General features: G+C 27.5%; 1 protein-coding gene across 1 annotated transcript; it reads right to left on the bottom strand.

Moving 5' to 3' along the window:
- Positions 1 to 2,346: 2,346 nt before the first annotated feature.
- On the bottom strand, positions 2,347 to 2,925 carry LOC145845987 (kelch-like protein 38). The gene has a single exon (XM_082952951.1). It carries the CDS (start codon positions 2,923 to 2,925, stop codon positions 2,347 to 2,349), a length of 579 nt encoding a protein of 192 aa, XP_082809077.1.
- Positions 2,926 to 16,901: the final 13,976 nt, after the last annotated feature.

Below are 16,901 nucleotides of genomic sequence, written 5' to 3' on the forward strand. Positions count from 1 at the left end.
ATCACTAGCACAAGCGCGTAAGTGAACGTTCGTGATTGACGTCATAATAAAAAAACCACTAGATAGCGTCCCACCTGCACAGTGATTGTGAGAAATTACGGATTAAAATCTGATCGAAACATATAGAGTTTATTTTGTCAAAAGATTTTAAAAACTAAAGTTAAATCTCGCTAGAAGTACTTATAAAATATTTTAAGTTTTTGTTTTTACTTTCATTTCAAGCAACTGTTATATTCTCAGAGAGATTGTAATCAAAAAATCGCAAACAAAAGATAAATTCATATTTATTATTAAGTGCTCAAATCATTTAAAAATATAAATCATAAGATTATTGTTACGGTATATATTGTACTAATAAGAACTCATTTTGAATTTTTTTAAATTTTTGAGCACGGTAAGTTGTTTTGTTTGCCACCACTACCTGAACACTGTAATAATAAACAGCATATAATTTATTGATTATTTTGTTATTTAATTCCTTAAAATGGATTGGAATAAGTAAGTTTTATTTTTTATTGGAATCATGTTATATTTACCTTATTATAGTTAATAGGCAATTATGTTAGTTTCGTTTAAGTATAACGTATTACAAAAGTTTTATTAGTTGCCATGTAGATTAATGGTAGTATTAAAAAACTTTAAGTAAGTGTTTTACATTTTGTAAAAAGTTATCAAACTATTCTTAATGTTAGTATTTTTAAGGTTGCCTTAAAGGTTGATAGTAAAGTAATCAAATTACTAAGCATAAAGTATAACTTTATTAGAAAGATAGTGAGTTTATTAAGACAAAAAATGTAATTTTATATTTTAATGATAGTATCCCAGACTGACTTATGCATCAGACTTATTAAGCTAAACAATTTTAAATGTGTGATTGAAACTAAACTGCGGCCCGCGAAGATGTTTCAAATTCAAAATTTGACCTGGGATACCTCCAGCCTGCTGACCCCTGAATTATTTGATAGGTAGCTTACTTTAAATGATTTTTGAAGTTTAAAAAAACAACTTTTAAACGGTAGACGATTTTAAAATTTTTTAAGTAATTAGATGTCAAAATTGCATTAACTAGTTGCAAAGTTCCTAGTTGTTAAAAAAAATTGCAATCAATTTCGCTTTTTGTGTCGAAAAACGAAAATCGGACTGTAAGAAATGGTAATTGAAAAATATACATTTAATTGTGTGCAAACAGATTTAAGAACATAATTTGAAATCAAATGTTATTTTATGCCTTTGCTTGTTTTGAAGAAATCATTGGATATTTCCACTTTCAAAAGGATAACAAATATGCTAAGTATATATTTATAATTCATTCTACGAGCAATGTTCCGCTCGATGAGCTCATCAGTGCTTACAAAACTTAAATTATTATTAAAATAAAAACTATCTTTTTGTTTTTATTAGTTGATATTATTTTTATATGTCGCACTGAAGAAAAAGTTATACAAAAAAATCCAAACAAAACATTTTTAAACCTAAAAACAGTGTTTACAAACAAAACAAGCATAAAATATTTTTTTCCCATGAACGCGTGCCTTGCCTAGACTTTTTAATTTTGGTAGTACATATCTTAGTTGCTCAAATTTAATAATTTCTAAATAACCTTTAAAAAAACACATTATAAAGTGAAGTAAAAGTCTTGTACAAAGTTATATCTTTTGTTTTTAAAATTCAGACAGATCAAACTAGATAAATTAGACAGTTTAAGAACGTTATCTTTAGTTCTTATTTTTCATTACAAATTTGAAATACTTATTTTTTCCTTAAAAATTATTTTGCTTTAAATAAACTTTTTTTTTGAAATATATAAATAATTTTAATATATTAAATAGTTTATTAATTCTAAACGATAATTTTTCTATTTTTAGTATGTTTTTATTGTATTTCTACGCAAAAACAAACAAATTTTTAAATGTTTTCTTTTAAAAGAAATTTATCCGTACACTTACACATTCTAAAGTGCAGATTTGAAAGTGAAATCAAAAGTTTTATTTTGAAAAAAAAAACATGAAAAAATAGATAAAACGTTTTCTAAAAATAACGTTAGATTAATTGTTAAAACACATTTAGTCTAATTATCTAGCATTTTCAAAAACCAAACTTATATAAATATAAACGTATGTTGTACGAGTAAAACAACGATTGATTCTTTTTACTCCAGTACATTGTCATCTTCAGTACCACATCAGTACCATGGCACTTTAACGCTTGAATAGCTATTTAAGTAGCTTGTGAATTCACAATCCACTTTTGACCAATCGTCTTTATCAGTATCGTAACAGTACACAAGCTCATCCATTTTCTGGGTTATCACAAACTTGTTTCCGACCAACACGGCCCTGTTCGGTTTTAGGTGAAACGGCGAGTGCAGAGCGTCAAACCTCTCGCGAACACTTCGCAAGCTTCGGCTCCGCGCCCAAAAACAAACAGCTTGCCCTTCGAAGCGGCCATGCTGTGACTGATCTTGCCGCTGATCATTCCCGGCATCGATTGCCAAACGTCAGCGATGACGTCATACGCCTCCACCGACCGCAAACGGTTTCCGCCGTTGTCCAATCCGCCCGAAACCACAACGTTGCCGCGAAAAACAGCGCAGGCAGCCGAGCATCTCGCCACCCTCATCCTAGCCAACTCCTTCCAATTCTTCCCGTCGAGCTGCAAACAAGAAGAGGTCACGAGGCCAGCGCCTTCGCTGTAGTACGCGCCGAAGACAAGTATTTTGTCCATGAAGGCGCAGGCGCAGTACAATACCCGTTCGTCGATCATCTCGACCACTCTGGTCCATTTGTCCACGGAAGGCGAATACTTTTCGACGGACCTGATCACGTTTGAGTTTCTGTCGCGGCCGCCGAGCACGTAAACTTCCCCTTTCAAGCAGACCGCCTTGAAGTACTTTCTTTCTTGCTTCATCGGAGCGAGAGCTTTCATTTTTTTAAGTTTCTTCCGTCGACTTGATACATCTTTTTCACAGCTCTGCTACTGCTTCTAAAACCGAAGTAGTTAAAATTAAAATACTGTTCACCACCGCACACAAGTATTTTAAAGTTGTTTTGGATACAGCACCTTTCTGATTGGTAGACGCTTGACTTGTTTCGACTAAATGTTTCCCCGCTTACCAGAGCTTCTTTCAACTCTTCAACGCATTCCTTGTTTCCAGTTAAAGACGAGGTGCGGTGCAAAGCGTGTCTCAACGCGTGAACCGACATCAGGTTGAAGCGAACTTTCAACAGCAACCGCTTCGCGTGCTTGCTGCGCATTTCGCTGTTGTGCTCCACCCAGCGGCTGGCCGCGTTTAAGACTTCGACTTCCGAGTGAACGTTCAGCCGGACCTCGCGAGTATTCGTGCGACCAGATCGAGGTCTAAATGCAAAAAGTTTTCAGTCTCGACCACCATAGGAAAGCAACGTTCGACGTAATCCAAACACGCCTTGCTGGCAACGCTGCTTGTTCCGTAAAGTTTAAATAAACTGTAAAAGGTGAGAACATTTTCAACTGATAGCTTATCGCGGGTGAAATCAGATAACTTTACATGCTCGATTTCGTTTAATGTCAGCTTATTCAGCTTTAAATTTGAAAGAAGCTCGTTTTCATCAATTTCTGTTTCATATAAAAAACATTTAAAAAACATATTATTTAGCCTTATAAGCTTAGCTTATATATAAATTGATAATGGAACATCTAGAATTTTGCCACCACATAAACTGAAATTAATCTTTTTAAAACATGGCGGTAGTTTTTCATTAAATCAATAAGATTGCTTATTAGGTGTACCATAACTTAGTAAGTTTACAAAAAAAAAACTAATGTGAAGAAAGGCTTTAAATAACATTCTACATGTTTTAGTCGCATTAAAATATTTAGAATATTTGTTTACCTTAGAATGTTTTTACAAATATTAATTATACATAAAACCTTCTAACCTTCTTTACTATAAAAGTTTGAAATTTTTTCTCTAATTTTCTTTTTAGCGTTTCTTGCTACTTTTACTAACTTATACATTGTTTATAGGTAATTAATTACTTTTATACTTAAAATCTGAAAAATATCAGTTGCGTATAATTCATTATGGTTTTTAAATATTAAACATATTCTTTTTTTTTTTATTACATATTTCAACTGGAGAGATCGATTAGTTTTTATGTGACAAAAAATGGCTTTGTTAGAATACTTATAAGGTATCTAACAATCATTCTAAAATCAGAAAATTTTTAAGTATTTTGTTGACTAAAAATTCCAAAACAGAACAACTTATTTTATCTTTGCTCTTAAAAAATATCTTCTACATATTTTTGTTGCTCAATAATACATTTAAAATTAACTTTGTTTTTAAGATTTTGTTTCCTGAGTTGGTGCTAGATCCCATACAAATAATTGGACCTTTTTTATTTTTATAAATTCTTGTAAAACATCTCAATAAATGTCTATATTTTTTAACTATTTTTTCTTTAGTGGATTAATTTTATTTGTGCCTGAACTTATTTTTATATAAACCTTGTACTTTTTGTGATATAGGCCATTTTTGGTTTATAAGTTTTTTTCTAAAATTAGGGCCTTGTTGGTTAATCAAAAACCAATAATAAGAAAATCTAATATCACTCTCGAATATAGATATCTTTTATTTATAATGATAAAAAAAAGTAAACGATTAATTTGATAAAACATATTTAAAAAAATATTTATCATTATAAAAAAAAAATTAGAAATACTTATTTAATTTTTTTTCATATGTCGCGAGAACCAAGAAACCACAAAAGGGTTGAAATAACTTTAGTTCTCGCAACATACTTTAAAAAAATAATTTAAGTAAGATTTTTTTTCTTTAAAAAAGTTTAACATAATGTCTTTATTATTGAGTAAATATAGAATTTCTAAAGAATTGATTTTCCGGCTAAGCAAGAAGACTATTAGTTAAAAAACCAAAATAGCTTATACCTCAATAAATATAAACTTTATACAATAAAAATTACTCACCAACAAAGGTTATTCACTAATGAAAATTAAAAAAAAATCAAAAAATGTATGTATTTTTGATTTATGTTCTGAGAATTAAAAAAAATATGTCACATCTGTTTTGTGTGCCCGCTAATTTTTGACTAGTTACTAATTTTGAATGAAACTTTACCTATGCTTCTTTTAAAGGCTTCTGTTTTTTCTTTATTTCTTTAAATGTCAAATTTTTAGAACAGAAGTATTAAAAAACAGCCTAAAGAAGTACTCTACACAATAAAAAGTTTTAGTCATTTAACAAATAGTAGCTCATTAGTACTTCAAAAAGAAAGTTTAAAACCAATGATAGCCTATTTGAAACAAAACAATGCAGTAACTTCAACAAAAATCATTAAAAAAAATTGTGCACTAAAAACCAGAAAAAAAATAGTATATTGTTATTTTAACAATAATTGTTTAGTTGTAGAAACTATGTTAATGTTCAGACCAATTATTTTGACAACATACCACTAAAGATTAACTAAAATTAAGCACCATTTGACTTATTAAGTCTTAACTTTTAAATTATTTAAAAAGTTACTAACTATTAAAAATACAAAAATAAAAAATTTGATGTCTATCCAATCAAAAAATTTTGAAGCTATCTTAAATTATATTATTACTCTTGGTATAAAAATTACCAAAAAACTTAATGACAAGCGCAACTATATTTGACCTAATAAAATACCAGGTTAAAACTAAGGAAGTTAAATACTAATATATTAAATTTGTTAACAAACAGTTTTAGGCTTTTAATTTAAAGTGTCATAATAGACATTAAAAAACACACGAATTTCATTTAAAGATAATTAATGATATAAACTTTTATTTCTAAACTTTTAAAAAAATATTGTAAGGTAAAACTATTGTGTACAAACCCTAAACTAAAAACCATAATTAGATTCAAACTTAATTTAGAACTAAATGATACTTTAAAATATTAGACAGAACTTATATAAATTAGACATGAGTATTAGTGGTTATATTTTATGTAGAGAATTTAAAACACTAAATAATAAAAAAGATCTTATTTTTGAAAACACTTTAAATGTTGTCTAAACTTTTAAACAAGAATTAAATCTACAGGGTTGCCTATTTTTTTTGCAAATTTTCCTCCAGGTTTTTAGAAGTACACAATTTTGGTTCTATTATTAGTTTAAAGTTAGGTTTATGGTAAAATGTATTAAATAGTATAAAAACATTAAAAATATACTGTAAAGGTACTTCAAATGTGTTAAAAAAATTATTGAAAATGGCAAAAGTTTTTTATTTATATAGAAGATTTTTTGTGAAAAATCAAAATTTTTCTACATAAAGTGTAAAAACTGTTTAAAATAAATTTTTCCAGGTTTTTCAGTGATTTTTATTTAAAATTGTAAGTTTTTCTAGATTTTTTTTTAAATTTCTCTAACTCCAGGTTTTCCCTTGTTTTTTAGCCTAGATTATCAAGTTCCAGGTTTTCCAGGTTATTCCATGTTTTCAAGTTTTTTGGCAACCCTGAATCTAACAGCAATATACAATAACAATGTATAATTTAATTAAGAATTAACTACGTGGAATTAGAATCAAAATATAAGTAATAAACATTATCTAAAAATGAACTTTACATAAACAATATAAGAACAAATACGTTCAGTTCTGGAACTCCATCTGAAAGGACTGACTAGAATCTCACTGCAATTACACTATGGCTGGTATATGGTACTATATCTTTAAAATGTACACTTGCTTTCTGGTTGACTGATTATATAATATTTGATGTTCAACAAAATTGAACAGCAGTGAAACTGGTATTACATTACAAACTATACAGAGACTTAAACAACTAAAATAAAAGTGGTTTCTTTTTTTTCTTAAGTTATCACTCATTTTGGCTAGTAAATTAAAAATGTTTAAACTGATAATTAAAAACTTGTTTTTAAATTAATTTTTGTATGAAATGTAGCACTAAGATAGTTGCTGTAATTTTTGGAAAAATTGGGAATAATTTATAAGCCAGGGTTTCCTAGAGTAGACTAAATAGATAATAGTTTATTTAATAGTTAATTTATAGACAATAGCTTTTTTAATTTTTTTAAAGGAGGCGATTTAAAATAAAGTTTGGGAGAACCTGTTATAAATAAAAATCAAATCGTCTAAGATTTATTTAATTGCAGACTTTACTCTTAAGTATTCTATGTTCTTAAAAAAAAATTATAAACAGTAAAGGTATATAAACAATGAATGTTATTAGGAATGTTTGACTTTTTATGGTTTTATAAAAGCAGCATATTTTTACCATGATGCTTGAAAAAAAAGTTTTGTTATTTAAAATATGTATAACTTAACAATGTTATACTTTTAGATGACATGTTATTCTTAAAAATATCTTTAAATTTTAAGCTCCTTAATATTTTGCACAGCTTGTGTTCTAATGATTAACAATTTATATGTGACATTTGTTTTTAAAACACTTAACAATAAAATAACAATATAAAGTTATTTATATTAATTACAGTTTATACTAAAACAGTAAAACAAATAACAACTGTTATTGTTTAAACTATATATGGTTAAGAAATTATAATATAAACTTAAATCAAGCTTTTTAAAGTTTTTTTGAATGTTGGATTAACTTCAGTTTTTATACTCAAGTGTAATATATCAGTATACCAAATTAATATAATTTTTTTTGAGGATATGCTGTAAAGTACAACAACGCTAAAAACCAAGACTAAAATTTAACTAAGAACAAACTTAGAAATAAATCAGGGTTTTTCAAAATGGGCTATGACAGATACTCAGATATATTCTGGAGTTGTTGATGTAGACCAAAAAAAAAGTCTTAGATGTTTTAAAACTTACACTAGATATTCTAGAGCTGTCGATGTAATGCAAAATAAAAGGTTAAATGTGCTTTTAATGGTAGTTTTTTAAATAGTTTTGTTGAGTGGCCATAGCTTTTTTAATTTCTTTAAAGAGGGCCATTTCAAAAAAAAATTTGACACCCTTAACTAGGTGATACTTAAAGGTATTCCATACTACTTACAAACTCTAGGCATGAAAAATTACACAAGAATTAAATATAACAGGAATATACTATAACATTGTAGAATTAAATTAAGAATTAACTACTTGGAATTACAATCAATAAATAAATTTCAAAACACTGTACAAAAAAAATTACAATAAATAACATAATAATAAATAAGTTCAGTTCTTGAGATCCATCTGGAAAAGTCTTGACTAGGTAATCACTGAAATCACAATGTGGCCTGTTTTATATGTATAAACCTTTAAATGTAAACCTTATTCAGATCAAATTGTTTTCTGATTGACTGATTTTATAATATTTGATATTCAACTAAATAGAACAGCTGTAAATCTGGTATTCCATTACAAAGAGAAAACAGACAAATATATGAGATTAAGTATTATTTTAAAGTTTTTGAATGTAGTATGGTTATTGACAAAAAACGACTTGCTCTAAAAGAAGTATTAGTTTTTTCTGAAAGAAAAACTCTGTTTTCTGGTTTTAAAAATTCCACTAAACCTACTATTAAAAGTGTTTATACTAAGTAAAACTGGTTTTGAAGTGTTTAATGTTTTGAAAAAAGGCACTTTAGTACTGATGTTAAATTGTCCTCCGAGAACAGAATACTATAATTTATTTAGAAAAATGGAAAATTTTGTTCTTAAAGCTGAAAGTAGCAACAAAATACGGATAAAAGAATATCTTGATTTAAGAAATAAAAATGTTTTTTATAAATCTTAGTATAGTTTTAAATAAGTTTAATTTTAATTAAATATTTTAGTAGCAATTTCTTGTATTTTATAATGAGAAAAAAATCAGTGTTACATTAAAACTAAAATAAACTACAGGTTCATATCTTTTTAGTCATTTTGACTTTTAATTTTTTTTAATTGTTAAAAGAGTGTTTTCATAGTTTATTGTAGTTTTGACTAACATTGATTAAATTAAAATGTTTAAACTATCATAAAAGATTATCTTAAAAATATATTTTTAATGAACTTTGTAAGTTAAATACTTTTGTGTTAAAAAATTACTTTTGAAGTATGTTTGATGAAACTTTAATTTGTTAATTACTATTTCTAATATAATATTAAATCTATTTAAAATGACAAAAAAAGTTCTGCAATTTATACTTCCTCAAAATAAAGTATATTAGTAAGTTTTCACATAAAAACAAAGTTTTGTCGACATTAATATAGAATTTAGAAAAAAGTTTTGTGTAATATCTAAATCTTAAGATTAATATTGTTATTAGCATTATTTGAACAAAATAAGCTAGTTCATAAATATATAATCAGTTAGTTAATGTTAAACTATGGAAATATTGATAATCAAGCTTTTGATTTTACGAAATTTCTGTTTACTAGAAACTAAATGTCTCAAACTATTTTCTTGATGCTTAAAAAACTCAGTAAACGAGTGTAATTTTGTACTTGCTTAAAAAAGCAAAATCTTAAAGCCTAGACATGAATAGTTTTGATCATAAATAAAATAAATTTTAGTCAGTCTTTATAGTGTTTTAAACATTTTTCATTGTTTTAATCACAGTCAAGTTCCTCTTACACTAGTATTATAAAATTACTGATAGTTTCGTTTCAAGTTAACCATATTCTAGTTATACACTAAGTTGTAGGGTAGCCAAAACAATATTAAAATCTGAACACTGAGCTTGATTTTTAAAAGTTCTAGCCTAAATATCATGCTTATGTAAATTAATATATTCGAAATGACAGCTATTCTAATTGTACAAAAAAAAGTTATGTTTATTGGTTTTATGTCCTAGACAGATATTTAAGGAAACTTAGATAATTCTGCTTATTCATATTCCAAGCAATAAGTTTTAAACAAAAATATGAATATTAAAAAAAAAACTGAACTAAAAAAATACCATTTGGTACCATACTTGATAAATTTTTAGTAATTTTAGGAACTTGTTTTAAACTTTTTTCCTGTTTGATTAAAAAAGATTTTATAAATTAAACAATTTGTACCTAAAATAGAAAATATTCTTCTAACAAAGAATTATTTAGATTTAATGATACGACTTTTGTGTGCATAACCTACTTTTAGTAAAATTCGCATATTGTGTTGTTAACATTTTTCAAACTATCATTTCAACTACCTGATTAACGGTCTTACAATAAAAAAATAAACTTACTCAAACAAAGAAATTAATTTATCTTCTATTATCAGATAATGTTTAAATTAGCACGAAAATTTTTTAAAATTTGTCGAAGATAGTTGCAACAGAACTGGTGTCTAAAAGAATACCTTTTATAGACTTTTACAATGCAAACAAAAATAAAAACTTTTTCGACAATGTAACCGAACAAAACTTTATTAAGCAGAATATTAAGAAACTGTGACATTGTAGCTTCTATGTCAACACTGGATGGCAATCGAGAGTTGTACAACAAAGTAGTTCCGAATGGTCAGAACTTAAAGGTGAATTTAAAAGCAAAATCTCCTTCAAAGTTTGTGTTTAATCTTTACAAATTCGGAAGGCTCCACAAAGTTGTTGTTGACGCTGATTTGAAAAGTGACGGAGAAGGACTTATTTACTCAAAGAGTTCAAATGAGTGTTTTGTTGGTCTTTTATTAGAAAAAGTTTTGGTTAATCTGCTTTTCGATGGAAAATGCCATTCTTCATGGGGTGCTGCTCTGTTTAAAATATTGACTTGTTTTTTTAACAGTTTTTTTGAAATCTTTGTAAACTATCTGCAAGAACTTTCAAAACACACGATAAGCATTGTGAGTTTAATTTAAACGATTTAATTGATTATTTGTGGAAAACAGAATCACAAGTAGTTGTAGGTTTTAGAGAGAATCTACCGAAGTATAAAGTATCAAATACACATTGGTATACTTTAGTTGACGTCAGTGGCGTCGCGTGGTATTTTTTTTAGGTGGTGCAGAATTTTAAAAATAATCCCCTTCTTTAAAACTCTTTCTTTATCTTAAATAAAGAACTTTTTCTACAACAATTACATTTAAATTGTTAATGTAACTTGGGAAATTTTGTTTAAAAATAAAACATTTATTAAAAAAAAATTATTTAAGAAAATAACTTTTTACAGATTTTAAAAACTCAATATATTTTTTTAGATATAGCTGGTCAAAGTCAAAGGCAATAAAAGGTTCAATATGGGAGGCACAAACTAAAACAGCGCTCAAAAAAATGTTTTACCCCCCCCCCTTTTATGCCCTTAAAATCTACTTTAGAATTATTTGACTGAAATTACTTTATTAAGTTTTAATTTAACTACAACTCATCTTTTATCAATATAAAAAATTAATATTAACTTTTGAGATATGGTAACTCACAGTCAGAGGTACAAAGGAATCCTTATTAATAAAATATAATCTCAAACAAGAAATAAATCAAATCACTAAAATCATATCTTTTTTTTTATAAGTTGGCCACAAAATCTTTAGATGTTTCTTTTATAAAAAAAAACAAATTGCTGAAATAGATATTTGAAAGACTAAGAAAAAAAAATTATAACAAAAGTTTTTTTTTTGTATATATAAACATATATATTGATACTTAAAAATTTAAAATTTCTCTTCAACAAAAGTAAACAAATTTTATAAAACTTAGGATGAAAAAGTTTGATAAAAATTTCTTTAAGAATGATGGAGAATATAGGTTTTCAGTAAAATTGTTAACTTTTGCTGTTTTGATTTGCTCCTTATATAATAAATCATTGTACTCTCTGGCTTTGACCGGGTGTAACTAAAAGTTTAATTGGAAATTTCAAGTTTATTAAAGAGTAACTATTAGCTTTTTGAAAAAGTTAAAATAAGAACAACATGTAAAAAAGTGCCTATAAACCTTCCCCCCTTACCCCTCACTATTTTGCACTTATTTTTTTACAAACATTAAGATTTTTATTAACTTTTTTTCTAATTTTAATGTTTTTTTTTGGAGGTTTAAAATTCAATAGTTTAAAGGGGTATCTTTTTTTTATTTAATTTTAATATGTTTTTCATTTTGATGACAGTATTTTTCTCAGGAACTCAATTTTATTAAGTTTAGTTGGTGAGGCTGTTGAACTTTTAAAGAATTTTAAAGATAGTTTATAAATAAGTAACCCTTATTGCAGTAAAAAATTGGTTAGTTAGTTTTCATGTGGCCATAGGGGTAAAACACTTGTTTTTTAATTTTAGATAAGCTTGTTATTTTCAGAGTAAAAAACTAAAACTGCTTTAGTCAGCCTGAATATTTTTATAATTTGGTCTGTTTTAATTTATCTTGGGTCATCTTGAGTTTTTAACATTTCTAAGTTATCCTGATTATGAGGCAAGGCAACCATGTTTCAACAATTTTATCTAAAACTTTTGCTTTGTTTATGAAAGAATTAAACCAAAAGTCATATAAAGTAGACTAAATTTTCCTAAAATGTTAAACTACTCTAAGTAATCAAAGTTTCTAAGTTAAGACTATTTACTTAATTTAAATATGTGACTGTTTCAATAATACTAGTTTTCATTTAATATAAGTCTAAATTATTTTTCTAGTGAACTAGAAGTTAATAATAAACTTCTTATTTTTTCTCAAAACTTAAACTTTACATTTAAATATAATTTAATTAAATATTTTATTAATTTTATGATAACAATAATCAATTATAATTAAGTTTATGTATGCAGATTAAAATAAAAAATCAAATTTCTTAGACTTCAGTGATTTAAGGTTCTTATCTTTTTTTTTCAAAATATTTAATTTATGACTAGTTTTGTTCTTTTATTGTCCAGTTTTAATAGAAGTGATCTGTTAAATTTAAAAAAAACCATGTGGGTATATAAACTCAAGTTTAATCCTTTGCAGTAGCTTAGCTTTGTTTTTATTTTATGTTTACAATAGCTTGTAGATGACACTTAAGCATGTCCTGTTTTAGGGAATTTTAAACTTAGTTTACTTACCGCAAGATATTCATTTTGCGGTAATTTTTGAAGAAATTTTGCTTTTTTGAGTTCATTTGCGGCAGTCAGCTAAGAGTTTGCGGCAGTGAAGTGGGCAAAATGGTCGTTTTCAAAATTGGAGTTTTAAAAGAGATTTCGTTCTAAAAAATAACGAAAACGCTACAGATACTTTTTTTTTTCTTACAAAATTTCAAGGTGGTGCAGTTGCGGCAGTGCAACACCCCACGCGACGCCCCTGGTTGACGTGAAGAAAAATAAACAGTTAGTCTTAATGACTCCCGAGGAAGAACATTTTCAGTTCCTAAAAAGCTTTTTATAGATAATGTATATTTAATTCAAGCATCTTATTTCAAAAGTAAAATATTTAGAATATTGGAAAATGAGACTTGTTTAGAGTTTACTGACAAACTTACAGCAAATGACAGTAGTTAATTAGCTAAAGTGTACCGCTGACGTATTATCCCTGGTCTTCGTGCCAATTTGTAAATAGGCCAAAATAGTCACGTTAGCGGTAGAATTTAGGTTTTCCGGACCTAAAAAGCACACCCGAAAGCTTATTGGAAAGCAGACCACGGTCATTGTTAGCGTAGTCTGAGCATTTTCAGTGCGTTTTAATGAACAAAATTATTTTTATTAAGAATCATATGGGATTTTTTTAAGATTTGGTCAGTATTAGTGGTTGGGCCACCCCTTCATACTCTGTTAATTTGACAGCTATTGCAAAAATTTAGTTTTTCACATTTAGCCTAATGCTTATGCTACGTCCTGACAAACTTTTACATGCTTTAATTAATTTTTGTTCGTCTATTTCGCCTTTTATGTGGGTCCCATTAAGAGGCAACCTTGAAAAACTTTAATACTCATAACTTGCTCAATTTTAATGCAATTAAACTGTTTTTTTTTTTGTGTAGTTTTGTATGTGGAAGCTAAAAATTATATGCTCTACAACTTTTAAGTCTTCTGTAAGCAACAATTTAAAAAAAAATATTAATAATTTGCTTATTTTTAATTTCAACTAGAAGTTTCCAGTTTCAACAAAGGGGAGTTTCCCATACTTGACATTTTTCAAACTTTTATCAAGGAAGTATTAGTTAAGATCAATTTTGGCCGTTTAAAATACCTTCTGTTATCTGAGACTTTAACTACATTTTAAGATGTTAACATTGTCAATGATACTTTTATTTCGTACCTATTTTTTTAAGTATCCTTAAGGTGTATCATTTTCTAGTTGAATGCATATTAGTTTCTAAAAAGTAAGCTATTAAAATTTTAAAGGTCTTCAATTAGAAAAAATCATTAAGGTGTTAAGTAGTTTTACGATATAGACGTAAACGTGAAAACAACTAAGCAAAATATCAAGTATTTCATTAAGCTGCCTTAGCTGTTTCGGTTTTAAAGTTCAAAAGCAAAAGTATGTTGCGCAAGTTTGATGATCAGCATGAAATTATAATAAAGGAATTGCTTCCTTGTTGGTGATACTTACCTTATTCAATATATTTGAATGCTTGTTAAGCATTCAGCCTTAATGACTAGCACAATCGTATAAGTGAACGTTTGCGATTGACGTCATAACTCAAACACCACTAGATGACGCCCCGTCTTCACAGTGATTGTGAGAATTCACGGATTTGTATCTGATCAAACGTATAGAGTTAATTTTTTCAAAAGATGTTCAAAACTAAAGTTCAACTTTTATAGAAGTACTTATAACATATTTAACGCTTTTATTTTTACTTTCATTTCAAAAAACTATCATATTCACAGAGAGATTATCATCAAAACATCGCAAAACAAAGGATAATTATAAATTTAATATTAATTGCTTCAATCATTCCAAAAAATCATACAGTTAAAAAAACATTTAAAGTTAATATGCAAACAATAAAACTGGATACAGAAAATTAATACAATTAGTCCCTGGTCTTCGTTCCAATTTGTGAATAGGCCAAAATAGTCACGTCAGCAGTAAAATTTAGGTTTTCCGGACCCAAAAAGCACACCCGAAAGCTTATTGGAAAGCAGACCACGGTCATTGTGAGCGTAGTCTGAGCATTTTCAGTGCGTTTTAATGAACAATTTTTTTTTTATTAAGCATTATGTGGAATTTATTTAAATTTTTGTCAGTATTAGTGGTTGGGCCACCCCTTCATACTCTGTTAATTTGACAGATATTGCAAAAATTTAGATTTTCACATTTAGCCTAATGCTTATGCTACGTCCTGACAAACTTTTACATGTTTTCATTAATTTTTGTTGGTCTATTTCGTCTTTTATGTGGGTCCCATTAAGAGGCAATCTTGAAAAACTTTAATACTCATAACTTGCTCAATTTTAATGCAATTAAACTGTTTTTTTTTTTCGTGTAGTTTTGTATGTGAAAGCTAAAAATTATATGCTATACCACTTTTAAGTCTTCTGTAAGCAACAAATTAAAAAAATATTAATATTTTGCTTATTCTTAATTTCAACTAGAAGTTTCCAGTATCAACAAAGGGGAGTTTCCCATACTTGACATTTTTCAAACTTTTATCAAGGAAGTATTAGTTTAGATCAATTTCGGCCGTTTAAAATACCTTCTGTTATCTGAGACTTTAACTACATTTTAAGATGTTAACATTGTCAATGATACTTTTATATCGTACCTATTTTTTTAAGTATCCTTAAGGTGTATCATTTTCTAGTTGAATGCATATTAGTTTCTAAAAAGTAAGATATTAAAATTTTAAAGGTCTTCAGTTAGAAAACATCATTAAGGTGTTAAGTAGTTTTACGATATAGACGTAAACGTAAAAACAACTAAGCAAAATATCAAGTATTTCATTAAGCTGCCTTAGCTGTGTCGGTTTTAAAGTTAAAAAGCAAAAGTATGTTGCGCAAGTTTGATGATCAGCATGAAATTATAATAAAGGAATTGCTTCCTTGTTGGTGATACTTACCTTATTCAATATATTTGAATGCTTGTTAAGCATTCAGCCTTAATGACTAGCACAAGCGTATAAGTGAACGTTTGCGATTGACGTCATAACTCAAACACCACTAGATGACGCCCCGTCTTCACAGTGATTGTGAGAATTGACGGATTTGTATCTGATCAAACGTATAGAGTTAATTTTTTCAAAAGATTTTTAAAACTAAAGTACCTATAACATATTTAAAGCTTTTATTTTTACTTTCATTTCAAAAAACTATCATATTCACAGAGAGATTATCATCAAAAAATCGCAAAACAAAGGATAATTATAAATTTAATATTAATTGCTCCAATCATTTTAAAAAATCATACAGTTAAAAAAACATTTAAAGTTAATAATACCAACAATAAAACTGGATACGGAAAATTGATACAATTAGTCCCTGGTCTTCGTGCCAATTTGTAAATAGGCCAAAATAGTCACGTCAGCGGTAGAATTTTGGTTTTCCGGACCCTACAAGCACGCCCTAAAACTTTTTGGAAAGCAGACCATTGTCATTGTGAGCGTAGTCTGAGCATTTTTAGTGCGTTTTAATGAACAATTTTTTTTTTATTAAGCATTATGTGGAATTTATTTAAATTTTTGTCAGTATTAGTGGTTGGGCCACCCCTTCATACTCTGTTAATTTGACAGATATTGCAAAAATTTAGATTTTCACATTTAGCCTAATGCTTATGCTACGTCCTGACAAACTTTTACATGTTTTCATTAATTTTTGTTGGTCTATTTCGTCTTTTATGTGGGTCCCATTAAGAGGCAATCTTGAAAAACTTTAATACTCATAACTTGCTCAATTTTAATGCAATTAAACTGTTTTTTTTTTTCGTGTAGTTTTGTATGTGAAAGCTAAAAATTATATGCTATACCACTTTTAAGTCTTCTGTAAGCAACAAATTAAAAAAATATTAATATTTTGCTTATTCTTAATTTCAACTAGAAGTTTCCAGTATCAACAAAGGGGAGTTTCCCATACTTGACATTTTTCAAACTTTTATCAAGGAAGTATT

The sequence above is a fragment of the Thalia democratica genome, unplaced genomic scaffold (assembly GCF_965202585.1).
Source record: "Thalia democratica unplaced genomic scaffold, ktThaDemo2.hap1.1 HAP1_SCAFFOLD_238, whole genome shotgun sequence".
In the NCBI taxonomy this organism is placed as follows: domain Eukaryota; kingdom Metazoa; phylum Chordata; class Thaliacea; order Salpida; family Salpidae; genus Thalia; species Thalia democratica.

What these genes read in the sequence shown, in the direction of transcription:
- LOC145845987 (XM_082952951.1), bottom strand. Translation starts at nt 2,925, where the DNA reads ATGAAAGCTCTCGCTCCGATGAAGCAAGAAAGAAAGTACTTCAAGGCG.